The sequence below is a fragment of the Corvus hawaiiensis genome, chromosome 21 (genome assembly GCF_020740725.1).
Source record: "Corvus hawaiiensis isolate bCorHaw1 chromosome 21, bCorHaw1.pri.cur, whole genome shotgun sequence".
Taxonomy (NCBI): Eukaryota; Metazoa; Chordata; class Aves; order Passeriformes; family Corvidae; genus Corvus; species Corvus hawaiiensis.
In genome coordinates this window covers 9,730,146-9,742,578 of record NC_063233.1, presented here as the reverse complement: position 1 = coordinate 9,742,578, position 12,433 = coordinate 9,730,146, and the positions used below count along the sequence as shown (strand labels likewise).

The 12,433-nt window shown below is 48.7% G+C and overlaps 1 protein-coding gene across 3 annotated transcripts in view; it reads left to right on the top strand.

Moving 5' to 3' along the window:
• The window catches only part of PNPLA7 (patatin like phospholipase domain containing 7), a 117,787-nt gene that overhangs the window by 82,241 nt on the left and 23,113 nt on the right, over window positions 1-12,433 (top strand). For all 3 annotated transcript variants that reach the window (XM_048325411.1, XM_048325410.1, XM_048325412.1), the window contains exon 27: window positions 7,654-7,810. In XM_048325411.1, coding sequence (XP_048181368.1) covers window positions 7,654-7,810 — 157 coding nt within the window. The remainder of the gene's footprint in view (window positions 1-7,653; window positions 7,811-12,433) is intronic.

The window sequence follows — 12,433 nt, the reverse complement described above, 5'->3', positions numbered from 1 at the left end:
GTGGCTGCTCCCAGATTCCCAGACCTGAATGCCAGTTGCTCAGAGAGCTGTGTAACAGTTGGGTCATCACGTGCCCACAAAAGCCATGTTCACATGGCCTGGCACCCACAGAATGCTTAATGAGCTGATTTTTCCTTTTCCCATCTGCAGCACCTCTGTAATTGCTCATTTGCTCCCATCTGCCACAGAGGTTGAAGGTTATAGCAGCTTCTATTAAACCCTCCAAGCAGCAGGAGCTTGGGAGTCATCTACTTCAAAGTTATGGCTTCAAAAAAAACCCCTAAAATTAATTGCGGGTGGTTTAGTTGGACTCTCCTGTCCTGATCTCCAGTCTTCAACCCACCAAACTCATTTATTCACAGCAATGCCTTGATGAACAGATGAACTTAAACAAGGAGGTGGTGGAGTTGTGGGTCAGCTCTTCTTGCTGGTTTTGCACCTTTTTCTATCAGATGTAGAAGCATGTGCTGTGTTCACTTCCCATGGAGCAGCTGTCAAGCTCTCTTGGCAAGTCCCTGTGCCTTCAGGAGTGTGGTTCTTGCATTGCTGTGGTTTTGGGGAATCTCTGTCCAGCCCTACCTGGGCAGTGAGCTTTCCTGATAAGAAAAAAGGAGATTGGAGAGGAGTTCTAAGTAAATTCACACTCAGATTCTCTAAAGCGCTTTGGTCTTATTTCTGCAGTTTCCAGATGTTGTGCTCAAAATGGGTTCTTCCAAGCTTTAACAAATAAGTCTCAAAGGTGTGAGGAAGGACAATATCTTTGTTTTCCAAAGAAATAATCTCCCTTTGCAGACGACGACTGAATTGTTCCTTGGCTCAGAGTAAGAGATGGGATTTTGTGACATCCCCAAGTGGGTGCAGTTTGCCATTCAGCCTCTTCCCTGCTCCTGTGCCCCTCTCCGAAAATGCTGCTGCCAGCTGGGATCAGAAAACAAAAACCCTGGTGCATTTTATAATTTACCTCCACTATTTTGTGCATTTTCTCCCCTCCAGTGCTTTCTTCCTGTATCCCTTCACATCCCATGGCTGGGCAGCCCTGACAGCCCTCCTGGAAGGGCTGAACACATTTTGCTCATTTATTTTCTGTGTCAGGCACAAATCTCTTTGTTTAAAGCTTGTTCTAAAGTTAGTGTATAAAGCAGAAACAAGATCAGGGCTATAAAAGGACATTGTATTTGGGTTTTCTTGCAGGAAGGGGGTTTCACTGGGCTTGTGAGGAATAGGAGATGCTTTTTCTGCAAGATGTGCCTGCCTGGCACGGGGTTGATGAGTGATCTCTGCAGCATGGCAAGGCCAAAGGGAAATGGCTCCTGAGCTTTGGCTTAAGGAGTTGCTGGAAATCTGAGGGCAAAGCTAAGTGGGAGGATGGAATGAGATTGTTGTTAATGGAGGGGAAGACAAGAAAAATTCAGGTCTCTGGATCAATACGTGTGGGCTGTGGAAGGGAAAAAGCTTCCTCCAGGGCAGCTGCTGGGAGAGATCCTGCTGGATGTTAGGAGAGAACCCAGTAATGTGGGGTTATTCCCTCTGTTTAGCTTAGAAATGGTGCTTAGTTGATTAATCAATTAATCAATGTTGTCAAGATTGGAAAGTTCCTTGTGAGTGCTCACGCAGGACCACAGCAGCAGAAATGCAGGGGTCTGGTTTCTGTGTTCCTTTGGAGCTGGCAGAAAAGCATGGCAATAATTCTGGCAGATTTATGATGCTGGGAAGTTTTATGGTCAGGAAAGCTGGGAAATAATGTTATTGGAAAGATATAACTGGGATTAGATTTCAAAGCAGTGTTTGGGTATATTGCTGCTGCTGCAAAAGCTCGAAGGTGCCAGTTGGAGATAATCCAGTTGCAACTTGTAGTAGGCTTGCTCCACTTCTGAGCCAGTGACTGAGCCTCTCAATGCCAGGATCAGCCACGGAACACACCAAAAAATGCTGCTATTTGTGTAAAGAGGCTTTTCCTTATGTCACCTTTCCTGATGCCATTCCATGTAGCTCTTCACACAAACAACATCCGACTTCCCCTCAACCCAATACGAAGAGCAGCTCCCCAATGACTCCAGGATCAATCTACAACCACCACCACCCCTCAGACAGTGGTTCTGTAGTGGTTGTAGCTGCATCTGTTACTCTGAGAACTGCAGGCTCAGTCATCAGCCCCAGTTTTGGGATCATGGTCCCTGAAGTGCCAGTGGTTCCGTGTGTGCTGGCCGTGGTGGATTTCAGGATGTGCTGTCCACTCCCATGGGCTTGGAAGCTCAGGCACCTTCAGTCTGTTTCTGTTGTGCTCAGAGCAGGGCTGGGGGAGTGGTTGCCCAATGTGCTTTTTGCACATCTCCAAAACAGACATGGTAAAGGCAAATTTGTAGAATTTGTAGTTCATAGAATTACAGAATGCTTAAGCTTGGAAAAGACCTTTGAGATCATTGAGTCCAACCATTCCCCCAGCACTGCCCAGGCTACCACTGACCCATGTCCCCATGTGCCACATCCACGTGGCTTTTAAACCCCTCCAGGGCTGGGGACTCCAGCACTGCCCTGGGCAGTCTGTAAAGGGCTGGACAGTCCTTCCAGGGAAAAACTGTTTTTATGGCTTTGCTGCTTCAGGAGTTTTAAGGTTCTGAGGGTGTCTTAATTCTGGTTTGTTGGGCTCTAATGGAGCTTAATAAAGTCCCCTCAACAATTTCTCTATTTTTCTGCCTCCTTTGCCAGGTAACTCCATCAGGAAGGAGGTGCAGGAAGCCTGGGGAGGCTTTGGTGGGAGACACAGCAGAGCTCTGCAGCAGCCATGGCCTTAATCCTTTTTTTAGCCAAAGGAACCAGCATCTCTTCAGAGCATTCAGGGAGAGCTCCTTCATCCTGCTGAGTCAGTTAGGAGGAGAGATGGGGGCTGGTGAGGCTAAATGCCTGAGCTGCATTCCTCTTTGAATCCAGCTTCTTCTTTGAAGCTGAAGTGGATTTTAGTTGAGCTGCAGCCTTGCCTGGCTGCCCCCTCAGCCATGGCCTGAAAAGTGAGTGTCCCTTCTGGCTGCTCCCAGGCTCGGGTTGTTCTTTCAAACACAGGCAACATCCTGCTGATGTGTTAAACGTGGCTCGTGGGGAGAATATTGGTGCAGGGCTCTAGTTTTGTACTGCTTGTGTTTCCTTCAGCCCATGCCCTGAGCAGGGAGGACAGCCTGCATTCCTGCTGGCACTTCAATCTGGGATGTCCCGCTGCATCCTTGCTCCTGAGCCGGATCTGATCCCAGCTCTGGCAGCACGTGCAGGGCTGGCACATGCACGGCTCACAGGGGAATTTTCCTTTTATCCCTTCTGCTCTGTCCTTCGTGCATCACAGTCACATGCCAGCAGCACTTCCCCAGGGCATGAAAGCAAGGGCTCATTTCAGCAGCGGGAATTTTCCTGCAAGACCTTCTGGCAGAAAGGCTCTCTGTGTGTGCTGGGCTGTGGTATTTAGGGAAGCAGGGCTCCAACCCTGTAACTCCTCTCTCTGCTTTGTGGTCATTTCTTTCCCGGAATCATTGAATACCCTGAGCTGCAAGGGACCCACCAGGACCATCAAATCCAGCTCCTGGCCCTGCACAGACCCCGCAACAGCCCCACCCTGGGCATCCCTGGCAGCGCTGTCCAAACGCTCCTGGAGCTCTGGCAGCCTCGGGGCCGTGCCCATTCCCTGGGGAGCCTGGGCAGTGCCCAGCACCCTCTGGGGGAAGAACCTTTCCCTGCTCTCAGCCTGAGCCTGCCCTGGCCCAGCTCCAGCCGCTCCCTGGGTGCTGTCCCTGTTCACCACAGAGCAGAGATCAGAGCTGCCCCTCTTCTTCCCCTCACAAGGAAAGTGTAACTGCAGTGAGGTCTCCCCTCAGTGTCCCCTTTGTCCAGCTGACCAGACCGAGTGACCTCTTTGTGACCATGAGCAGTAAAGAAGGAATGGTGCTTGGAGTTTATCCAGCACAGCTTCTGGAGGCTTGTTCCGCATGGGGATCACGGTTCAGGGAGTGCAGAAAGCAGCACCTGGGGCAGCTGATGCTCAGAGCAGCCCCTGCTTTGCCTCGCTCAGGCCAGGCTGAGGCAGTGGCAGAGCTGAGAACAGAGCCTGGCTCTGGCTGCCAGCTCCTCCTTGAGCTGGGTGATGCTGGTTCAGCTCTCCCTGCAAAGGGCATTAATGAATCAGGCCTGTCCTAGGCAGTGAATGTGATGGGAAGGAGTTTCTGTTCAGATACTGACTGCACTTCCTGGGCAAAGCTTTGGGTTCTGATAGGAATTATTTGAAAGTCCTGTTGTAGGTCATTGTTCCTGGGTCACTTGTCACTGTCCTGGGACAGTGTTAGTCCTGGCAGGGGAGGTGCTCCATCCAGCTGCTCCTTCAGGCAGCTTTAGGGTGAAGGAAGCTGCATGTGCAGCTCCAGGGACACGCTGTGTGTGCATCCCCTCTCTGGGGTGCTGCTTCCTCCCGTGTAACAGCCCTGCCCTGTCCCTCTCCTCTGCAGTGAGAGACATTCAGCTCTGTGTCATCCAGGAGGTTTTCCCTGTCCCTGTTGTCGCTGCTGTGCAGGTACAGCACTGGCACAAGCCACCTCCCTTTGTTCTCCTCTTGCCCTACACTTGCATTTCCACGTTTCCCTAAGCCAGGACATGTCCCTGTGAAATCAGGTCTGGTATTACAAGAAATGCACAATCCCTGGGGCTTTTTTTTTTTTTTCTGCACTAGTCCTCTGGCTGTTAACATGGATCTTGCTCCTGGCTTCAATTTCTTTTCCTGCTCAGTTTGCAGCTGCCCAGTGCAGCTCTGTGGGAGCCCTGGGATGCTGTCAGAGGGGGATGTGAGTGCCTGGCAGGGTGCTGGCACACGCTTCCCTTGGCAGCCTGTCTGTGTTTGTGGAGCTGGGAAGAAGTGCCCAGGAGAGAACCAACTGCAAGGAGTTGTTGAGAAGTCTCATGTAGGGGCAGTGATGGCCTAAAGCTGTAGGGAGAGGGGGGAAAAATCCCCATTTCTTTCTTTCGGGAGGTCAGGTGGTACCTGGAGAAAAGGGGGGGCTCAGGCACAATTGCCTTTCTCAGGATTTAGTTTGCACATTCCAGGAATGCTCCTGCTCAGGGTGTTGGAGCTGGAAGAATCAGCTTTGTGGTTGTGTCTAAATGAAACATAATTTAGTCAGGCAGCTCGTGGGAGGTCCCTTTACAAGCAAGAAAAGGACTTTGATTCCCATCTTGCTTTGGGATCAGTGAATCTGTTGGAGATCTGTGGCTGTCACATGTTAGTGGGATATCGGCAGGGACTCTGTGGATGCAGGAGGAGGGGATGACTTGCCAATAAAAGTAATAATGATCTTTTGTTATTCATTCAAAGGCATCATGCAGCAAAATAGGAACAAATCCAGAGTGCTCACATCAAATCCCTCCTATTTACGGATGTGTGAATCAGGAGAAACAGTTAAAGGGAGAGAATCCAGTCTGGAGCTACTCTTGGCCTGTTTAAAATTGTCCTCCAAGTAGGAAATGATTTAAGGTACTTCACATGTCCTAAGAAAGGTACCTGATGTGGGCTGTCTGCAGGGAGCAGGAGGTGTAGGGTAGGGTCTGTTCCTTGGTGGAATATCAGGGCTGAGGCAGTGGGAAGTGCCAGGCACGAGCAGCAGAGTGCAAAAATAGCTGCACTCTAAAAGCCTAAAAACAATGGGCAAGATAAAAGTATAATTCCTTTCACTCAGGGCATCTTATGGGAAGAAGCAGTAGGAGATGGGGAGAAGGGGAATTTGGAGAGGAAAGCAAAATGAGCCATTTTCTGCTCTTGGATTGCAGCAGCACGGATCTGTCACTGAAGTCATTTACACCCAGGATAACCACAAACCTGTCCCAAAGCATTTCAGCAGCTGGAGGGGATTTATTTGGATGGAAAGAATGTGTTCAGCATAGCTTGGCCAAATGACACCTACGGTGGACTTGGCAGCTGTTAGCAAGTATTTATAGGATGTAAACAGCAAGGGGAAGGAGGATGGAAATGGAGCAAACTGGGGGGGAGAGAAAATGGGATGAAAATGGGAAAAGGAAGATTTTTTTTTTTACTGCTTTATGGCTTAGAGTGCAAAGCATCCATCCAGGTGGGATGAGCTAATCAAAAATGCTTCTCGCTAATTGGAAAAAGCATTTGAAAGCAGAGGCTGTAGTTTTGGACTGCTTGGAAAGGCAGTTGGTGTCCACTGCAGTGTTCTGTGGTTCTGTAATGGTTCTGTGGCATGGGCAGGGATCCCTCTTCCACTAGGGGATAAAAGATCAGATTTGATCAGATGTTCATAGGATCAGATCAAATGTTCCACCTCTGCTCTCTCATTTCTGATGGTGGGGAGCAGCGACTGCTTTCAGAAACGAGTGTTTGCAGCAATCAGCAGCTTCTGAGCCTCCTGAGCACCAGCTTGCACCTCCCATCTGTCATGTTTAGTAGCCACTGACAGCCTGGTACCTTTGATTCATCCTTTCCACATTTAAATCCATTTGTGATTTGACCTCTCCAGCATGTGGTAACAGTGGCTTCCCCACTTTGTGCTCTACGTACACCTGTCTGCAAATTCTTTCCTTTCCATTAAAATCTCTGCATGGTGATATCATTGCTGGCCCTGCATGTTTCCCAACAGTCAGGATCTTCCCCAGTGAGTGATTTGAGTTTAGTTTCTCCTCATGTGAAGTCCATCCCATATTCTGGTCACCTTTTGTGCTTCTCTCTGTCATTTTTTAGTTCTGCTCTTTTTTTTGGGGTGAGAAGTCTGAGCTTGCTCGCGGTTTTCCAAACGCTGGCCCATCCTGGATGTGTGTTCTTTTGTTTTCTGTTTTTTTCTGGTTTCTTTGATTTACCACTTGAACTTGCAATGAACAGCAGGTTAATATTTTTCAGGGAATATCCCCAGGGGTTCCCAAATCCATGTGAGCAGAGCTGGATAAGAACTGGTTGCTGTAGGGGCGTTGCTGCTTCTGTTTTCCTCTTGTCCCATCAGCACTGAGGTTCATCTGTTGTTCATCACCTAACTCCGTTGTTGCTCAAAATTCCTTCTGCACTTGAAATCAAGGAATATGTTTACTCTCCTGAAGGCATTTGTGTCATCCTCAAAAGTTGCCTCCTCACCTGCCCCTCTCCCGGGTCTGTGTGCAAACTCAACCTCTGCCCTCTCATCACTGTTTGTCTCTGCTTGCTTCTGTTTCCACCTTCAAATTCACTATTAATCCATGTGGTGCCCCTTCCCAATAACCCAGGCTGGCTCAGTTTCTGTGGACAATCACTGGAAAAGAAACTTGTGGGAAGGGCTGTGAACTCCAGCCTTTCCTGGCTGCTCTGGAAGGACCCCAGTAGCTTCTGCTCCCTCAAATCCACGCTGACGTTCCCCTCACCCGTCCACCGGCTCAGCTCTTGGCTGCTTTCATCTCCCTGCCTTTCCCACTGATCCAGGCTGCGTGGTCGTGTTCCCTCAGATCCTCTGGGAGTCTCTTGGAAGATTCCTGCATTCATAATGTTTGTTCCTGGCACCGGGGCTTGTTTAGCAAGAGATTGGCAGCTCGGCTGGCGCGGGCCCGGCTTCCTTAGAAGGCACCATTCATCACCAGTCCTTGCACTCCTTCAATGACTGCTTGGCTGACAGTGGCTTTTCTTTCCCTTTCCCTCCCTTGGCACAGGGGCTGCTCCCAGGTGGGCGTTATCCGGGCGCTGATCGAGGCTGGAATTCCCGTGGATATGATCGGGGGCACGTCCATCGGCGCCTTCATGAGCGCCCTGTACGCCGAGGAGCGCAGCTACAACCAGATGAGGATCAAAGCTCGTCAGTGGGCCATGGTAAGCACTGGGCATGCTGGATTCCCTCCTCTGGGAATGCTGGATTCCCTCCTCTGGGAATGCTGCACTTCCCTCCTCGGCTGGAGCAAGGTCCAGGCACATCAGGGCACGAGCAGCTGCCCAGGAAGGTGCAGCCTCCTGAAATTCAGTGTCTGTGCCACAGAACAAGCCCTGCCTGGCAGTGATGGATCACCTGGAAAAGCTGCTCCGTGTCCAACGTGTCAGGAGGCAGCTGCCTGGCTTATCTCTGCACAAACCCTGGTCACGCTGTTAAGGCACAGTGGTGTTGTTTCAGTGTGCTCACCTGTGGTTATCTTTGTTTTATTTTCTCTTTTTATGTACTGGGACCTGTTTCCTTTCCAGCTCTCAACAAATGTGTTTCTCTTTTGTGTAATTCTCTCTCTTTCTCACATGCTGTCATGTGTCAGTGGAACTGAGTGACAGAGGTAATCCTTCACTAAATAACTCCCAAATGTGTCGTTCCTGGGCCTGTCTGTGCACTCCACAGCAGTGGGACTGTGGGTCAAGAGAAATTCCTAACTTTCAGTATTTAGTACAAACAAAACCTTATTTTCAAAGTTAACGCAAGTTTTGGGAAGGTTGTTTTCAACAGTGACTTCAGTGGGTGAGTTTATTTATCATGGAATTAAAGACTGGTTGGGGTTGGAAGGGATGTTAGAGATCATCTTCCACCCCCTGCCATGGGCAGGGACACCTTCCACTACCCCAGATTGTTCCAAGCCCCGTCCAACCTGGCCTTGGTTTTATTTATTGATCAGATGTTGGGTAAAAACTGTCCCAAATGCCATTGGTTCAGACTGACTGAAGGTGAGGGTTATTCCTGAAATTTACAGTTTTATTTCTGGTAACAACTTTGTATTCTTCATATCAAACCCACATTTTCCTGTAGATTTTCTTATTGAAAATGAAGCAACGGAGGGAATTTTCTAAATGAGATTGACTCTTCAGTCTTGGGTTTCAGGGGGAAATAGGAGCCTGTTATTGGCACATGGGCACTGTTTATGTCTCCCAAGGATCTTCTAATCTGCAGTGGCTTTGCAACAAAAACTGTCTCTTGGAAGCTGGATTGTCTGAGGCACTAAAATCCAGACTGAGGCCCTGGGATGTTTGTGCTGTCCTGGTGGGCAGAGCACTGTGGGACTGATTCATCTCCGCATCGCTGCTTGCCAGAAGAATATGGATTTTATGCTTTTTATTTAAGAACTGCCTGTGCCTGGCTGGCTTGGGAAGCACCCAAAAACATAAACTGTTTATGATCCAGAGCAGTTTGCTGGAATCAGAAACCTGGGGGAGGCTCGAGATTAAGGACATAAAACTAACTGCACTGAGTTGTGTCAGACATCCCTTTAACCTTGCTCTCTTTTTCCCACCTTGGTCACTACCAGATGCCTCCAAGGCAGCATCTGGGTGGGTGCTGACACCTCCCTGCAGTGCTTTCCCAGCACTCTGTGGCTCTCTGCCCTCTCTCCCAGCTCTTGGTTAAGCTACAGCCATGGAATTTTCCTCTGTGCATTTGTCCAGAGGATTCTCTCCTTGTTTGTCAGGTCTCCCCTGTGCAGGACATGGAGATGTTGTTTCCTGGGCTTCTCAGGGCTGTGTTCCCACTCTGGAGCTTGCCAGCCTAAGGTGGAATCACAGTCACTTTTAGCAGGAACAGTTAGAGATGAAATGAAGGCATTTAATCTGTTGATTAACTTTTGAACACAAATTGCAAAGCTCAGAGAACGTTTCACAAGGTAAAAGGCAATTTTTGGCCCAGCCTGGGGCTCTTTCAGGTGTTGGTGCTTTGAAACCTGCTAAGAAGTAGTGGGAGAGGTGACTGACCTCTGTTAGAGCAAACATTTCATCTTAGTAATGAAGAATGGATTTTCATGAGGGCTTCCATGAGTGTTCTTGCCAGGCCCGTGTCCAACCCAGAGATCATCCAAGGGTTTGAGGAGGACAAAAGCAAAGCCTGCTCTGTTGGAGGCCCTTCCCACTGGTACCAGCAGTGTACAGCAGAATGGCCACAAACTGAAGGGAGCCATGAAATCCCCTCTCCCAGATGGCACTAAATATACAGAGCATTTGGGGGGATGATAGATCTTTATTCAAGGGCTGTTCTGGGGTGTTGACTCTTGGATGGTGTTTATAGTGAGCAGGGAGAGGGGAAAGGAGCCCCAGTGTGCTGGAAACAGCCAGGAGGTTTGTAGGGGATTCTTGGAAGATCCGCTCCAAGGAGCTGAGTGTGAGAGAGCTGAAACATCCCTCAGATAACCCCAAATTCCTGTGTCCCAAGTGGGACCCTTCCTGCTGTCCCCAGAGCAGCACCAGTGGTGGTTGTGCTGGAGATGCCCCAGGAGCTCCTTCCTGAGCCAGGGCAGTGATGCCTTTTCCTGGTCTTAAAATCAAGAGTCAGACACTGTTAGAAGGGGAAAAGGGATTTTACCTTGGTATTTATTTTAAGGATCCTTAGGTGCACACGCCCAGGTCATATGCATCGAAATGCACCCCGCTGAATATGCCCAAAAGATTGGGTATGACATTATAGGTGTTACTAATTAGCAGATCTATCAAAGATTCCCCAATGAGAGGCTCAAGTGAGCCCCCTCTCCCCAAGGAACCTTCCCCTGGATGGTTCTATCTCAGTTTACAGAATGTGTTCTGGAGAGGACCTTGGGGTCTGGGGCACACTGATCCCCAGCTACGAAGCTTCTAAAATGTTGAGTCTCTTAGCTTGACAAACAAGTCCAAGAATGTAGGGAAAAAGCATTAGGAATACAGAAGTTGTAGAAAGGTATAGCAGGGGTATAAAAGAAAAGGCAAAAATCTTCATGGCATCAGCAGAAAGGCTGGAGCATTCCCTGCTCCAGGAATTTCTGCTCCTCTGGAGCTGTGAGCTTTGCTGCTGAAGGTTATTGCTGAGTGCAGCCTGGCTTCTCCAGCCTGGGGGCAGTTGGGAAATGTCTTCATTGGGATGGATTAGTTAACTCTGAGCTTTCCTTAAGTATCCTTTTAATCCATCAGACTGAACGCTGTTTATCCTGCAGTTATTTCTCTTCCTGGTATTTTTAGAAACTGGCATATCTCTAGTTGTACAATTGGTGCTGGGAGAAGGGATATTTTTAATGGGATGTGTTTTCTGCACCTAATGAAGCAGCAAAGAAATAAATGACTCTTGTCAAAATACAGGGGGAAATATGAAAATTCCCAGTCAGATTAGTTACTATTTATTGTCTCTGTGCGTCTCCTGTACCTCTATTTAACCAGCAGAGTGAGCAAGCCAAAGCTTTGGTGTTTGCAGATTGTTGGGTTTTTTAATTGGAGGATTAGTATCTCAAAGTAGAAATATTTCACAAAGAATGGAATATTCTCTGAGAGGGATATGGTTATAGGTGTGTGGGGCTGAAAAGCTGCCTCTAATGGGAATGAGGGCAGGCTGGGTGAGACACTGCCATCATTTGCTGCCTGTCACTTTCTGGTGGCACTGACAGCTCAAATAAATGTGGGGATTCTGACCATGGAGTCATGAGGTTCTGCCTCTGACCGTGCTCTCTTTGTCCATTGGGAGATTCTGTGGTTTAATGAGCTGATCAGGCCACAGATTAGTCCTGTTTGGTTTTTCCCTGTTATGCCAATGCTCATCCAGCCCTGAGTTATATTTTTATTCTATTTATTTAACATTTTTTGTGTGAATTCCTTTTCTTGCTTCATTGAAACTTTATAGGTGAATGCTGAGCAGGTACTAGATGATCTTTTGAGTAGTTTAAAAAATACTGGATCTGTTTGAAATTTTTGTTGTTGCATAAGTTTTCCCATAACTTTGGGGTTTTTTTTATAGTCAGGAACATTGAAAAATCCTGGGATTATACTGGCAGTATAAACACCAGTTTGCCACAATTCTGCATCAGAACAAAAGAGCCAGAGATGAAAAGTCCTCCACTCCACCATCACGTGTCTTTGCTCTTGTCCCTCTGCTCTGTGAGCAGAACCTTCTCTCTTCCTTGCTGAAGTTTTTTATACCCCAGGGTCACTTAAAAAAATTATTTTAGGATTGAATGTCTTTTTAAAAAGTAAGCTCATCCTGCAGCAGAGCTGTAGAAGTGAAAGTTCATGGAAGTTAATGAGAGTTGGGAAGGAATTGTTCCCTGGGAGGGTGGGCAGGCCCTGGCACAGGGTGCCCAGAGCAGCTGGGGCTGCCCCTGGATCCCTGGCAGTGCCCAAGGCCAGGCTGGACATTGGGGCTTGGAGCAGCCTGGGACAGTGGGAGGTGTCCCTGCCCATGGCAGGGGATGGGATGGGATGAGCTTGAAGGTCCCTTCCAACCCAAACCATTCCAGGATTCCATGACCTGCAAACCCTGAGAGCACTGGCAGAGCTGGCTCAGGGCTGGGCTTCCTGTCCTGGTGGTGTCAGGGGATGAAGCTCTTGGAGCTGCTGGAGCTGATCCCAGAGCTCCTGGTAGGAAGTGGAGCAAGAGCCAGAAGGCTCTGTCTGCCTTTCCAGAGGGTGATCTTTAACTGAATTTATCTGGGGAACAGGAGGTGGTAGCAGCTATTCTTGGAAGGCTGAGGGAGGCTGTTGGCCATCAGCATCAGCTAAAGGGCATCTTCCAGCTCCAAG